The sequence below is a fragment of the Xenopus laevis genome, chromosome 8L, assembly GCF_017654675.1.
Source record: "Xenopus laevis strain J_2021 chromosome 8L, Xenopus_laevis_v10.1, whole genome shotgun sequence".
Taxonomy (NCBI): Eukaryota; Metazoa; Chordata; class Amphibia; order Anura; family Pipidae; genus Xenopus; species Xenopus laevis.
The window spans coordinates 36,407,215-36,422,427 of NC_054385.1; the positions used below are offsets into that span (position 1 = coordinate 36,407,215).

The 15,213-nt window shown below is 38.7% G+C and overlaps 1 protein-coding gene and 1 pseudogene across 2 annotated transcripts; one reads left to right on the forward strand and one right to left on the reverse strand.

Annotated features, from left to right (window-relative positions):
* The first annotated feature begins 2,359 nt into the window (after window positions 1-2,359).
* phyhdlc.2.L (probable alpha-ketoglutarate-dependent hypophosphite dioxygenase-like gene c2 [provisional] L homeolog) lies at window positions 2,360-5,221 on the forward strand. The gene is made up of 6 exons (XM_018229774.2): window positions 2,360-2,555; window positions 3,020-3,236; window positions 3,340-3,431; window positions 3,558-3,697; window positions 4,071-4,175; window positions 4,880-5,221. The coding sequence occupies exons 1-6, from the start codon at window positions 2,426-2,428 to the stop codon at window positions 4,985-4,987; spliced, it is 792 nt and encodes a 263-aa protein (XP_018085263.1). The 5' UTR covers window positions 2,360-2,425; the 3' UTR covers window positions 4,988-5,221.
* Window positions 5,222-9,813: 4,592 nt separating this feature from the next.
* On the reverse strand, window positions 9,814-13,743 carry gatd3alc.2.L (annotated as a pseudogene). The gene is made up of 4 exons (XR_001932624.1): window positions 13,463-13,743; window positions 10,844-11,015; window positions 10,523-10,724; window positions 9,814-10,083 (listed from the first exon to the last, which is right to left on the reverse strand). The product of XR_001932624.1 is annotated as a glutamine amidotransferase like class 1 domain containing 3A-like gene c2 L homeolog (transcript).
* Between the last annotated feature and the right edge of the window lie 1,470 nt (window positions 13,744-15,213).

Consider the following 15,213-nt stretch of genomic DNA (forward strand, 5'->3'; position numbering starts at 1 on the left):
CGTGTTTTCCAACATACTATACTGTACATACTGCATAACCACAACATAAACAGGGCCGGATTTACATAGCAGGTGCCCCTAGGCCCACTGCCGTTCGTCACCCCTTTCCCCTTTATTTTGTGCAAATTTTCATCATCAGGGCCGGAGCAATGGGGAATGGCACATAGAAAATTAAAAAAAATATTGTATCTCTTGCACATCCCCACTTTTTCTGAACCAATGTGGGTGTGGTTGGGTTACATGCACCCCCTAAAATCCTGCCGCCCTAGGCCCAGGCCTTGGTGGCCTTTCCACAAATCCGGGCCTGAACATAAATACAATACATTTCAACACAGAAAAATGATCTTCCATCTTACAGTGTTCATGCTTCTGGTTGGTGATCACCGCCAGGAGGTCTGGGCACTGGAAGTCACATGATCAAAAATGGTGGCTATATTGCACAGGTCTGCTTTTGCCAAGGAAGTATGGGGGAGCAGATTCTGGGGGACCGATTCATGCAATCTGGGATGGGGCAGAGAGAGCTGCGAAGGGAGGACTATATTTTCATTTGCCCTTCTGGATAATAGAATAATAGATCCCATACCCATTCTGCATAATAGATGTCATACCTGTATATGTATCTGTACATATATATGAAATTAGATATGAATGTATCCTAAACAATACACAGCTTTCTAAATAACTGGTCTATGGCCAAATACCTTATTAAAGGAAGCTTATAAGCTTTCAGTCATCCCACATCATTTATTCCATGACACAAGTATAAATGGGAATTTACCTTTCTGTAATCATAGAAACAGCCTCACCCAGCATAGATACACCAGAGCACAACAGATCTGCCCATAGAGGAAATACAAATAACAAATATTATATTGCTAAATACTAAAGGACTATCACTGTTGTTTCCATATGAAATAGGTATAGCTAACAAGTTTCATCTGGTTTTGTAAAAGCAGGTAATTCAGGGTTATACATGTAGGTTTAGAGCATGTAAATGTGTGATGTCATTAATACACTTCTCTGTTCCGCTTGCCCTAGGCTGATCATTAAACTATCTAATGTTCAGTGGCATAACTATAGAGGAAGCAGACCCTGCAGTTGCAGGGGGCCCAGGGAAAAGGGGGGCTCAGACTGTTTCCCCCATAGCATTCAAATTCCCCTCCAGCTGCTTTCTATTTATTTTAATTGATGCTCTCGTCTATTCACCTGTCCCCCCTCCCCATTTTTTTTTCTGGGGACACTCTTGTTACACCTCTGCTAATGCTGTTACCATTTCTGTTCTATTCCATTCTATTCGTGTGACATCACTATTGTTTTTCTCCAATGAGCTTTTGTCAGGAAAGCATTAAGGTTTTACCATAAGCTGCATCTTTAAAGGGGTAGTTCGCCTTCAAATAATTAATATGATGTATATAGTAAAATTTGCATTCAACTTTTTTTTAGAAGCTAGGAATGAGTTGAATCTACACTAGAAACTACACTACAGAGACTGAAAGAAAAGTAGGATAGGGTCTGAGTAGAAAAATAATTAATAAACAGTAACAATAACATTGTAGCCTCAAAGAGCAATATTTGTTTTGGCTGCTGGGGTCAGTGACCCACATTTTAAAGCTGAAAAGAAACAGAGGAAGAAGGCAAATGCTTCACAAACTAGAAATTAATCAGATATGAACTACCCCTTTAACTAAGATAAACCATCAGTCAGATAAGTACAATTAAGTTTGATTTTTAAGGTGATATAAAATATACTTAACAGATCAGTTAAATAAGTGCTTTAGCGCTTCATAAATAAGCCCCTTGGTTTACAATGAGCACTGTATCTCCTAAATCAGAACATATTCTATATATTGTAGAGATATTGCAGGACATTTTACCAAATTAAAAAGGTTTGTAATGTAAATACCATGTAAGCTTTTAATAAAATGAATGGTTCATAGGAGTAAGAAAGAATTTAGGACAAATTGCTCCATATTCCATCACCCCATCCTTTAAAGAAGTTTGTTTATGAGAGGTTGAGGCAGTCTGACAATAGTGAAAGTGGATTAGCATAATTATTCAACCAAGATCATTACATCACACACTGAAATTAATTGCTCTTCTCTCCAACCTTGCACAATCATTCAGGATTTCCAATGTGTGTCTGCCGTGCAGAAGGAAATAAACCAATTTTTTTTTACAATTGTAACCCAGGGGAAGTACTGCAGTTTATGACTGTATTCGGGTTGCCACCTTTTCTGGGAAAAAAATACCGGCCTTCCTGCATTCTTACCATTTTTTCCTATTAATAACATTGGCATAAAGTATCAATTTTACCGGCCAACCCCCTAGACTGTGTATATAAGCCAGAGTGAGCACAAGCCAGGCAGTACTACATCCCTGATACATCTCAGCATTACTGTACAGCAGAAAATCCACTCCATAAGCCATGAATGCAGAAGCCAAACAGTTAAAGGATCTTTATGATGCTGCCGGCTTCCTGACAGCTATTGATGTTCTGGGGAAGGAAGAGCTCCATCAGGCCTGCAAGGAACATGCAAAACTAGAGGACACATTTGGTAAGTCTTGAGTTAATTTTGCAGGAAAGTTTTTGGAAAATGATGGCATTATAAAACACAGTATTTTTGTTAATGGATAGAATTATGTGTATTACGTAAGGTACCCAGGTGCATTTCATATTTAATACTAATTACCTGCCATATCAGAGCATTATTTACTGTATATTATCTTAAATATTTATTCATGGCTCTCATGATCTCTCTCTCTCTCTCTCTAGGTAGATAGATGATAGATAGATAGATAGATAGATAGATAGATAGATAGATAGATAGATAGATAGATAGATAGATAGATAGATAAATAGGTAGATGATAGACAGAGATAGATAGATAGATGATAGATAGATAGATAGATAGATAGATAGATAGATAGATAGATAGATAGATAGATAGATAGATAGATAGAGAAAGAGTATTTTATCTGCTGGTTATAAAGTTTGATTTTTTCTCTATTGATTTTACAGGCAAGGAATACACACAGTACAACCTGCACAACATCCACATGCAATATGAGTGGGTGATGAATCTGGCTGCTCATCCCAAACTACTGGACACCATCACTGCTGTGTTAGGACCCAACGTTATTCTCCTGGACTCCAGGTTTATCTGTAAATACCCTTCCTCTGACGTCCCCCACAAAGATAACACTGCTCCGTATGTTGCTTGGCATCAGGACATGAAGTGAGTATATAGAAATCTGATTTCTTCAAGGAACTTATCCAATGTATATAAACAGTATTAATGAATGGAACAGATCAGTAATGGGTTCCCTTTATCCTTTCAGGTATTGGGGATTTGAAGGAGGACCTGTGGCTTCTGTGTGGCTGGCATTTGATGATGTGGATGCAGAAAATGGAGTCCTGCAAGTTATTCCAGGTATTAACTTTTGTACTTATGTATAAATTAAAAGAGAAAATGAATTGTTAAAAATTGCAACATAATAAAATGACAGTATGTATGTAGGACAAACAATTTATTAGCAGCTTGATCTTCATTTTATAGGAAGTCACAAACAAGGCATTTTGGAACATAGAGTGGCAGAAATCCCAGGAAACTTGCTGACTACAAACCAGGAAATACCCCGACACTTGGTGCAGGTGGAGGATTTGGTTGAGTGTCCCCTCAAAGCCGGACAGATGTCTGTAAGTGCAAAAGTATTTTAAAAGTTACTAGTTCATTATAAATATAGAAACTATAGCATCTACAATCTACCATTTTCTGCTTAAAAAATGTCCGCAGGTCTCTGCACTGTTCCTCATTGAGACACAAATTCTCCATTGTGGACTTTTTTGCACTTTGCATGCAGTGAGGGTCATTGTAAATATCCCCTTTCATATTTGTGCCATCTATATATATAAAGAGTTTTCAAGAATAAATGTAATATTTTTTATGTTTATCAGTGTTTCTCTATGTTGTATTAAATGACAGGAGGATAAACAAATTTGCCACTATGTAAAAAAGCAAGAGATCCTGGCATATAACAAAAGTAATACATTTGAATCTTTATGATTTTAGGTCCATGACGGACTAACAGTTCATGCCAGCGAAGCCAACATGTCAGAGAGAAGAAGATGTGGGTTTGTCATCCGCTATGTGCCCACAACTGCATATCCTGTCAAGGTAAAAAACCAAGAGCAGATGGATGGACAGACAGAATAAATATTATATATATATATCAATAGATAGATGTCTAGCAGGAAATATTATTCATGATGTTATAGTTATACTACATACAGTATATTACTCAGCATCAGTTAGTAATCAATTACATTATTAAATGAGGATTTGTGTAGGCTTGGAACTCATAATCATCAATGCACTAAAACAGGTTGTTTGCAAAGTTTAAGAAGCTATTGGCCATATAAACAAATAATATGAGCAAATTTGATAAATTGATAAACATTCTCTAACAACTTTAAATAATAAAAAAAAGTAAATGAAGTCCTCTGGGCACTTTTACTTTCCTCAGGTTTCCCAGATTTTTACTTTATAAACAGTATGTTGTATAAAGTATATAGCTCTATATACTAATACTTTCAGATGACCAGCTCTCTTTTAGAGCTGCGGTGTCAGCAACCCTAAAAAAACCTAGGGTTAAATACCTTTGCAGTGAGCTGCAAGCCTGGTATTAGCAGTCTAAAACTTCCAATATCTTAGCAACCATTAAAAACAGAAAATGAAATCTCTTCTCAAAAAGACAGAAGAAGCATAACCACCATTAACTACCATTGTTTATTCTTGAATTGTATCACTGTATTTCTGCTTCTGAGACACAATGGTTTATCAAGGCAGTTAAACACATGACATTTTATTTAATTTCACAGGATCCCGAACGTCCCAGAACATTCCCTGCAACTGTCCTTGTGGCTGGAACTGACGAGTTCAATCAGTTTGAAGATCACGCACCTAACTTTTTCAGCAAGACTCATTAACTGATGAGAAACATCTCTGATCCTTTAGTTCTTCCTTCATTTTTACAGTTCAGATGGAAGATGATTCTAGAGAATTTCCATGTATATATATTTAGGTGGTCATTTTCATGACGTTTTGAAGCTTTATTTTAAAACTGGAAACCCTGTCTGCCAAGTGTTTTTTGATTTGTTAAATTATTACTGTTTGTGCTGCATAGATTTAAATGTTCTAAATAAAATACATGCTGGCATTAACATTGGCTTCCTGGTGTCTGTTGATGAAAAGAAGTTTACATTTTATAGGTGTAAGGAATGGCTTGGTATATTATGGAAGATTATTTGTTCTATTCAGTATGAAATAGATAGAATACTTTTGAATCCTTTTGGTTGAAGTCCAGGACACAGAAGCATTAAGTTTGGACACATAAAAACTGGGCCCTTGTTCAGGAATTTCAAAGAGGAAAGAAATCACATACTGTTTCACTGACTGCAAAGATACCATATATACATAAAACAGTAATTGTTATACTTCCTGGTATATATAAAATAATCAACTGAATATCTCACCCTGACTACATGGAGTACGTGAGCAGGATTGTCTTTAGTGTTGGTGGAGCCTGGAGCAAAAGAGGCTTTGAAAGCCTCATTATTAAATTAATTATAGGTTTGTCATCTTTTACCTTTCAGCTGTTCTTGAACTATATTTTCCTTTAGCTTTAAGTTTTCAATTGGATGCTGGGAATTGTAATTCATCAACCAAGAGCAATCCAAAATGTTACTGTAACAAATTTCAGATAACTATAAATGCCAACAAGGTGGCCCAGTGCCCATTGCTACTATAGGCACCATCTCTCCCTACTATACCTGCTATCCCACAGTCACAGTCCCTTCCCAGAGACTATTATCCACTGTTACTATAGGCACCATCTCTCCCTACTATACCTGCTATCCCACAGTCACAGTCCCTTCCCAGAGACTATTATCCCCACTGTACTATAGGCACCATCTCTCCCTACTATACCTGCTATCCCACAGTCACAGTCCCTTCCCAGAGACTATTATCCCCACTGTACTATAGGCACCATCTCTCCCTACTATACCTGCTATTCCACAGCCACAGTCCCTTCCCAGAGAATATTATCCCCACTGTACTATAGGCACCATCTCTCCCACTATACCTGCTATCCCACAGCCACAGTCACTTCCCAGAGACTATTATCCCACTGTTACTATAGACCCCATCTCTCCCTACTATACCTGCTATCCCACAGTCACAGTCCCTTCCCAGAGACTATTATTCCACTGCTACTATCAGTAACATAACTGTAACTGACAGGGCCCAGGTGCAAGATCCCAGCCGGGTATTCACCTCCAGACACAGTGCTCACATCGGCAATGCATGCGCCTGAGGCTGTTGTGGGACCCGAGGGGTTGCGATTGCCCCCATTGCACCTCCCAGTAGTTACACCACTGGCTACTATAGGCACCCTCCCTCCCTAAAATACCTGCTATCCCACAGCCACAGTCCCTTCCCAGAGACTATTATGCCACTGCTACTATAGGCACCATCTCTCCCTACCATACCTGCTATCCAGTCCTCGATTTGAGGGAAGGCCAAAAAGGCCTGGGCATAGGGCAGCATAAATAAAGGGGCGGTATGTCTCCGAGTCGCACAACTAATTACTTTTATTCTGGAGCTGCATCTGTAGAAATAAAGGATGCGCATTCACAAGATCCTCTGGGTCGGGCACAAGGAGGCAACGGAGGATGCCTGGCGCTCTCAAATTAAATCTGGCCTTGTTGCTATCCCGTAGCCAGAGGTTATTTTATGATTGTTTATTCAACAACCTCAAAGCTCAACTACAAATCTCTGCACGTAATTTCTTGCCCCTGTTTTGTAAAATTTCCAAACTCTAAGATCCTGGGCATAAAAAAACAATCCTTCGAAATTCGAATATTTTTGCATTCGAACCATTCCCTCAAGCTTAGCAAATCTGCCCCCCACTCTTTTGAAATTCATTATAACAGTTATTTTAGCTCAATATGTTGTGTAATTCTTAAGTAACCGTTTTAAAGCCACAAGAAATTTACGCTAATTTATAAGACATCTCTGATAAAGAGGGGATATCTTTTTCATGCTAAAAAAGGTACAAAAGTGTGTAAAGTGCACCCTAGATTTAGCATCAGGTCAGTGGTAGGTGGAAAGTACTGGGATCCCTTTAACTCCAAAGGTGGCACACAAGGAACATCAACGATATTACTAAACTTATACCTCATCCAAAGCCAAAGTTAGAAAACAATAACTGATACTGCTTTAAAGGGGTTGTTTGCCTTTAAATGAACTTCTAGTATGATGTAGAGAATGATATTCAGAGACAATTTGTAATCCGTTTTCATGTTTTTATTAAAGGGATCCTGTCCTCGGAAAACATGTTTTTTTCAAAATGCATCAGTTAATAGTGCTACTCCAGCAGAATTCTGCACTGAATTTCTCAAAAGAGCAAACAGATTTTTTTATATTCAATTTTGAAATCTGACATGGGGCTAGACATTTTGTCAATTCCCAGCTGCCCCTGGTCATGTGACTTGTGCCTGCACTTTATGAGAGAAATGCTTTCTGGCAGACTGCTGTTTTTCCTTCTCAATGTAACTGAATGTGTCTCAGTGGGACATGGGTTTTTACTATTGAGTGTTGTTCTTAGATCTACCAGGCAGCTGTTATCTTGTTATATCAGGTTGTATCCAAGGACAAACTTTGGTTTCCCCACAGTTCAGCACTTGCAGGTCCTCCTCCACCTGTTTGAGACGATCTCCAAGTACAGAAAATAAAGTGCTAGAATCCTCAAAAATTCATTGAGGAGGGGGATTTAACAGAAAGAATAAAATATAGTATAGTATTTTTTGCACAACCGGTTGTACCGGAATTGTGGCAAAGTATTCTATGTTACCTTTCCTCTAATCCATAGAGTGTGGATCTTAAACGGGAAAAATCTAAGGGGAAGTTGAACCCACACCAAATATTCCTTAATTACATTAATATTCACCTATTGCACAATTGAATGTGTTTTAAGTAACAAATAACACTGAATTCACTATCACCTGGAGAGAAATCGTTGGTATTTATTAATTCACTAAATTATTCACTTGTTCACTTTTTAATTTTTTAATTCTATTTTTCATTTTTTATTTTTTATTTTTTATTTTTATTTTTTATTCTTTTTTTGTTATCTTTCATCTAAAATTCACAACTTTCACTTTTTTGGGCTCTCTTCTTCTAAGTTAAATAAAAGAACACTATTATCACTGTTAATAATCACGGTGGGTCTTAACAATTTTTAAAAAAAACAAAAAACAAAAAATTTTTAAAAAAAAAATACTATACTATATTTTATTCTTTCTGTTAAATCCCCCTCCTCAATGAATTTTTGAGGATTCTAGCACTTTATTTTCTGTACTTGGAGCTGTTATCTTGTGTTAGGGAGCTGCTATCTGGTTACCTTCCCATTGTTCTTTTGTTTGGCTGCTGGGGGGAAAAATGGAGGGGGTGATATAACTCCAACTTGCAGTAAAGAGTGACTGAAGTGGATCAGAGCACAAGTCACATGACTGAGGGCAGCTGGGAAACTGACAATATGTCTAACCCCATGTCGGATTTCAAAATTGAATATAAAAAAATCAAAAACTATAAAAAAGAAAAAATTAAGGCCAAATGAAAAGTTGCTTCGAATTTTATAACATACTTTAAATGAAAGGTGAACCACACCTAGTGAATGCCTGAGCTTTTATATTACATTGTATACTTTCTGTAGTAGGATGTGAGTCAAAGCTTAGATTTACTAGTGGGTGAGAGAGTGAGTTTATGATGATAGTTTTATGCAGGCATATTTTAGTGTACAGAAGACATGCCCAGTGTAGCAGCCCCAAACTAATATTTTCTTATTTGTAAATCTATAACTTTGTTAAGAGCAAATTTTTACACTGTGAAGGTGGGAGAGGGTATTTAGCTGTTGTAAAACACCACCTGGCTGTTGCTATAGATATGGCTCAAACTGGACAGGCGCACGGTCAGCAAAAGGCAGATATATATATATAAAGGCCGATCAAAGAGATTTGCTGATAGGTTGCTATGAGGTACATATTTCCACAGGGGTTAGTAAATGAGCAACATTTTTTGTGCTAAATAATATTACTGTTATGTACCAGTAACAGAGTCATATTGTGCAAAAACAAGAATCTGCCAGTGCACAATACTCCTCTAAATATAGAAGGATTGTGCTTAAAAAATATGTGTTTGGGGCTGATTTATTGAAAAATTCCCCCAAAACCCAATTACCGGTAGCCCTCCCCATCTGTTCCAATTCCTGCCCTCTGAATTCTCTGGCTGTGCAGGGGAGCCGGCAGCACTCAGAACACTGCACTGTAGGATAGGAACCAATCAGCAGCTAGGCTGACCTGATAGAGAACTGAAGCCTTTCTTTGTTTGTGTGACTGCAGGGCTGTGATTGGCTATTCCATTCCTACTGTGTTTCTGGCAGGGACATTTAGGAGACGCCCACTCCCCATTTGAAACACAGACAGAAACTGTAACAGATCTATAGGAGCCCCAATAAAGTGGATGTTTTTGAAGAAAATATTAATGTTTAGCCCCAAGTAAAACCATCACTATGTATTATTCCCTACATACTGTATTGTTTTACATATCCTATATATCTCCTTTAATGTTTTTAAACATTCTAAAACCTTATCTGAACTGTAAATCCCATCATAGTGCCATCAGACATTAGCTAAGTTGTCAATATCTTTCATTAGAATCTGTGTAAGGATCAAGTGAAAAGGCTCACAACATATTCTGGTAAAAGGATGCAATTTTATTGTATGATATATAAATACACATTTGAAATAACCCTCATGAATACTGTTATCAATTTGTTAGCTTCAGAACTGATTTCACCATTTCCCCAATGCCGTCATAAATCTCATGAACTGGACTGTTACACATAAAGGCGCTGGTGGTGACCAACTTGTTCTTTGCATCCACATGAACTTCACTCACTTGCTTGTTGATGTGCTTGCAGCCGAGCTCCTTAATGGCAGCTGCTGTGCCTGCATATGGCCACCTATAGAACAAACAAATGAAAGTTTAGGGACAATGGCAACTTCTCATTTTTACATAGAGAGAGTTTCATGTTAAAATGTCCCTGTAATTCCAGTTTAAGGGACGCAAGCAATGAGCCCTTGCAGGCTAGAAGGAGAATAAGGTCATTGCAAGGTACTAATAACATACAATTACATACTACATTGGGTATTCAGAAATTTAGGAGAACTATTGATATATTTTTACAAACCTGGGTGTTCTCTAATTCAAGGGTACAGCATAGGGCAAAACTTTGGGCTTCTGTTGTCTCTCATTTTTGGGTATTTATTCAGCTAGTGATACAGATTGAATGATTGTCTGGAAATACAATTCTCTCTCTATTTCTCTATAATAAGTTTTATTTTTTAAAAGCATTCATAAAAAATAGTTATGGTTGTATGTTTTAAAAAGGTTGGACGTACTTTTCACACTCTGTATCACAGCCGACAGTCAGTTCACATCCAGGAAAGAGCTTTGCAGCCAGTACGGGGGAGATACAGCACAAACCGATGGGTTTCTTGGCTCCATGGAATCCTTTGATAACTGCTTCAACCTCTTTTGCAACTGAACAATCCTTTCCTTTTACAGCCCAGGTAGAAAGGTTTTTGGCAACTCCAAAACCTCCTAGAATTCAATGATAAATCAATAATGAATAACCAAAAACACATTCACAGTTTAATGATTTCTACTAGAATCGTAACATTTGTATGTATTGTGTATAGACCCAGAAAGATCTTTGTTACCTGGTATAATAACTGCATCATATTCACTAACGTCAAGGTCTTTGAGATCTTTGATATTCCCTCTAGCGATCCGTGCGCTCTCCTCAAGCACATTACGTTTATCTTCTGTGGGCAGCCCTTTGATGTGATTCACTACGTGCATCTGATCTATGTTTGGGGCAAAAAATTCAGTCTGTGGGAGGAAAATATTACATTTGTTAATCCAACAGCAAACTGGCAGGTTTATAAAGACTGAATACAGGAATCTGAGCCTATGTCTATGATCATGTTGTATCAGCAGAGAAGTAGCAGAAGAAATCTCACCCTTGTTGGGACAGAAGGGTTTCCTTGCTCCGAGCTGTTTCAGCTGCTATTGACTCCCAAGATGGGGAAAGAAGTGCTCAGCTCCGAATGAGGTTACTTGTGTAGCGCTATAGTAAATTGTGTGTGTTGTACACCACTATTGAGCTCCACTCCCAATAAATGTGCCCCGGATGAGACCTGTAATCTTAGGGAGTGAGCCCTCGCAAAGGCGTGGAGGCAGGGTGTCGTGCAACTGTAACTGGATTCAGGGTATAATAATTGGGCACCAGTGGTACACCCAGCTTTCAGCCTTTTCCCTAAGTGGAATCTATCTACCCTGTTCCTATACACTTAGTCCCTACTTCTGGGCTATTAGTACCCGGGATCTAAATCCCTCTGACTCTCCTCATCGGAGCCTTGAGCTGCTCAGCTAAATAACCTGTCTGTCTGTCACTCCTAGAGTGACCTATAATGGTGAGTAGCCTATTCTTACTAGACCTGACCTGTCTAGGTTCCACAGGAATCTACCTGCCTGTTCAGGTCAGAGCCAGCACAAAATGGACACTGAAAGCATGGCTTCAGAGCCTTTTATATCCCAGCACAGTGCCATCTGCTGGTCACTGTGAGAAGCAGCAAGGGATATAGCTTAGAGCAGAAAGAGCAAACAGTACCCCTCCCAACTGTTTTTTAGGACCCAGATAGGTGTCTATAACATGGAGGGACTACCTGACAATAATACTAGGGGTGGCTATTTTACACATCCCTACACTTGTAACCACAACCTATTAGGACTTTCTCTTTATACAGATTGTTTACTATGGGTATCTGCACTGACATCATTTAGCATCAACATGGATCATTTCCTAGCTACATGAATGCAAAAACTACAGCCCAAATGTATGTCAGGGGGGTCCAGGAGTACAGAGGCCTGTGATGTTTCTGACTGATGTCAGTATGTTTGGATTTCTCGAAAAGAAAAATATGAGTACAGACCCTGTGGTTGCCAGGAAGTCCATGAATATTCAGGGTCCACTGGGGCCCTGAATAATGTAAAAATATATGATGTATGTATGAAACATTATGTGCATGAAATCTGTCTCTTCCGGATTTTTTGGGGTTTCCAATCATTTCTAGATTTGCCACTGATTTTTCCCAAAGAAAGGAGATCCATTTATTTTCCCCAAAGACAGGGGAGTGCTAGTTATGCAAGAGGTGTGCAGGTTATAGTTCAGTAGCAGCTATCCATATTTATAGTATAAGGCCAATGTAGTGCATGGGAATCACAGGGTAGAAATAAAAGCATTTCAAAGGGAAAGAACATATTGCAAGGTTCCCATACTGTTTGTAAGAGGTCTTATAGCCAGATAGAATAAGGAATATAGAACTGAATTTAGTGGGATAGGAAACCTCAGGAAAAAGTATTATAGGTGATTATTATAGTACATAAATCGGTAAGTAAAGCAGTTTGTTTCTTGCATCAGGTACACACACACATGCAATTTAGAAAGTGAAACTGTAAATAAGAAATGCTGGCCAACACCTGGATAGCTTGCTGCAGCTTGCTAACTGGCACTGGAACAATAATTTATAGCAACTAAAGACAACAAGCTGATTCATATGAAAAACTGTAACATTGGTTATTGGCCCAATAAAAAAGGGCAATTTTTTCTTTAATAGTTGGTGGGTGAGGCCTTTGCAAGAATTTTACCCATAAAACCCTGTAATAAAATGACTGTGTCCCTTTTCAGAAGGTTTTTATTGTAGAACTGGCATCACAATATAAAGCTCCAGATGGGAAGAATCAAACAGTATCACAATATAAATTCATACTGTATCGGACCATGGCCAGAACAGCAGTACATCCATTAGTCTAGGACAGGGGGGTATTTTAGGGATAATAATAGTTGTTTGCTTTCAAAGTTCTGGGTGCCTAGGCATGCCTATAAAGCAATTCATATTGCCACATTAGATATAATGTACATGAGTGTGATGAATAATTCAGTGCATGCTGTTTTAGTCTGAATGGCAGGGGCAAAATAAAAAAGCACACACACAGCCCATGAAAAGACAATTGAATGATTGTTTCAGGGGTTCCAGGGTTCGAATCATATCACATGCTAAACCACAGTCTTTGCTGAGTCACATAATTTCCCTGTGTCTCAGGCACCCAATATTTAGATTGTAAGAAAGGGAACATGTGCCTGAACAGATCCCTTAGCAAAGTGCAGTTAGTAACACGTAATAAGAATAAAGATGTAATGAAGCACAAATTGAGCTCTTGGTGTATTCTATAACAGTGAGAAGGTAAGTTGATGAGTTTGTAAAGTAAACTTTTACCTGAGCTCCGGCTCTGCTAAGGTGAACGTATACAGCCGACGACTCGTGAATCTCACTGCCATCATAAACCCCACAGCCAGCAAGGATCACTGCCACCTTCTTAGCCATAGTTTCAGGGAGAGCTGCAAACACAAAGGTGTCTCTGCGGTAAGGAGCACAACAGTGTGGGAAGGAAACCTGTCTCTGCTTTTTATACACACGGCAGGAGAGTCAGGGAGGGGGAAGATGATACTCCTACAAGGAAGTCTGTCTGTATTTCCTCACCTGGATACCTGAGTCATTGCACACAATAGGAATTCCCTATGTTAGATCAGGTTACTCAGCAAATATTGATATTTTCCCATAGAATAGCTACGTATTAGTATGATTTTCATTTACTTTTAGCTTTCAATACATAAGCAAATGTAAACCTATATAATTATAAAAACAAATCAGTGTAAAACTGCCCAGGCTGCAATTAAGCACTTCTGCAATTTACACAATTTCAAAGTTATTCTTAAACTGCTAACATAATGTATTTTATCTGGATAAACCTGATATTATGTAAAGAATAACAATATAACAAATCAACCTAGTCTGACAATGAGGAGTGTGGTGTAGTAATACTATGCTAAAACTGTTATTCTAATAACATGAATGAAAAAGAACTGGTTAATAATGTCATTGTACTATCAGTATGTTGACGATTGGGGAAATCTGTTCCCGTTTAAGGGCTAGTCCACACGGGGAGATAGCGACGCGTTTGCGGTCGCGGCGACAAAGCGCCGCGACAGTCGCCGCGACCGGCGCAGGCGACAGTTTTGTATGGGCGCCTATGTAAAAACGCCTGTGCTAACCACACGAGGCGATGCGCTTTTCAACAGTCGCCTGAAAAAGCCTGGCGAGGCATTTTCAGGCGACTGTTGAAAAGCGCATCGCCTCGTGTGGTTAGCACTGGCGTTTTTACATAGGCGCCCATACAAAACTGTCGCCTGCGCCGGTCGCGGCGCTTTGTCGCCGCGACCGCAAACGCGTCGCTATCTCCCCGTGTGGAATAGCCCTTAAGCAAGAAATCACAAGGAAGATATGCAAATTAGCTGTTGTTAGGCTTTGGTGTAGGCATCAATAAAATGAACTTTAAAAGAGCAGCCAGAACCATATTAAATATATTATAATTGTTCCTACCTAAAATGCAATTGTTATGTCATCCCAAGGCCAAACACTATACTGTGTAAAATATGAAAACCATTGTTTAACCCTTCATTTTCTAATGACTCTGCATGAAAGAATAAAGACTCCCTTAATGCACAGTCATCATAAAAGCTTGTTTCATTGTTATTTAATGGTAATTCATGCTGTTTTTCTTTGGAGGGAACAGGGGGAAGGGGTCAAAGTTCAATTTTTGCTGCAATATTAGGTCAGGCTTCCCTAACAAGGTTACATATACATGAAGATATGGATGTAACAGCAAATCTGCTTTGGTTTCTAGAAAACTGAAAATTATAAATAAGTGTTCAGCCCCTGTATCACCCTAACTGTACTACAGGCTGGGATCCTCTCCCCATCAACTACATTTTTGTCCCTTCTAGGGTACAGTAGTGTTTCAGCTCTTATGAAGAGATTAGTGAGTCCACTTGTGACTCTCACAGTCTGGTTTCACTGATGTTCCAAGAGTGGACTTTATTACCCCTTAATCTGTACCTGAGCTCAGAAGATGAGTTGCTGCCACAAGGCAGAGAGTCAGACAACACATTCCCTTTAGCTTGCAGTAA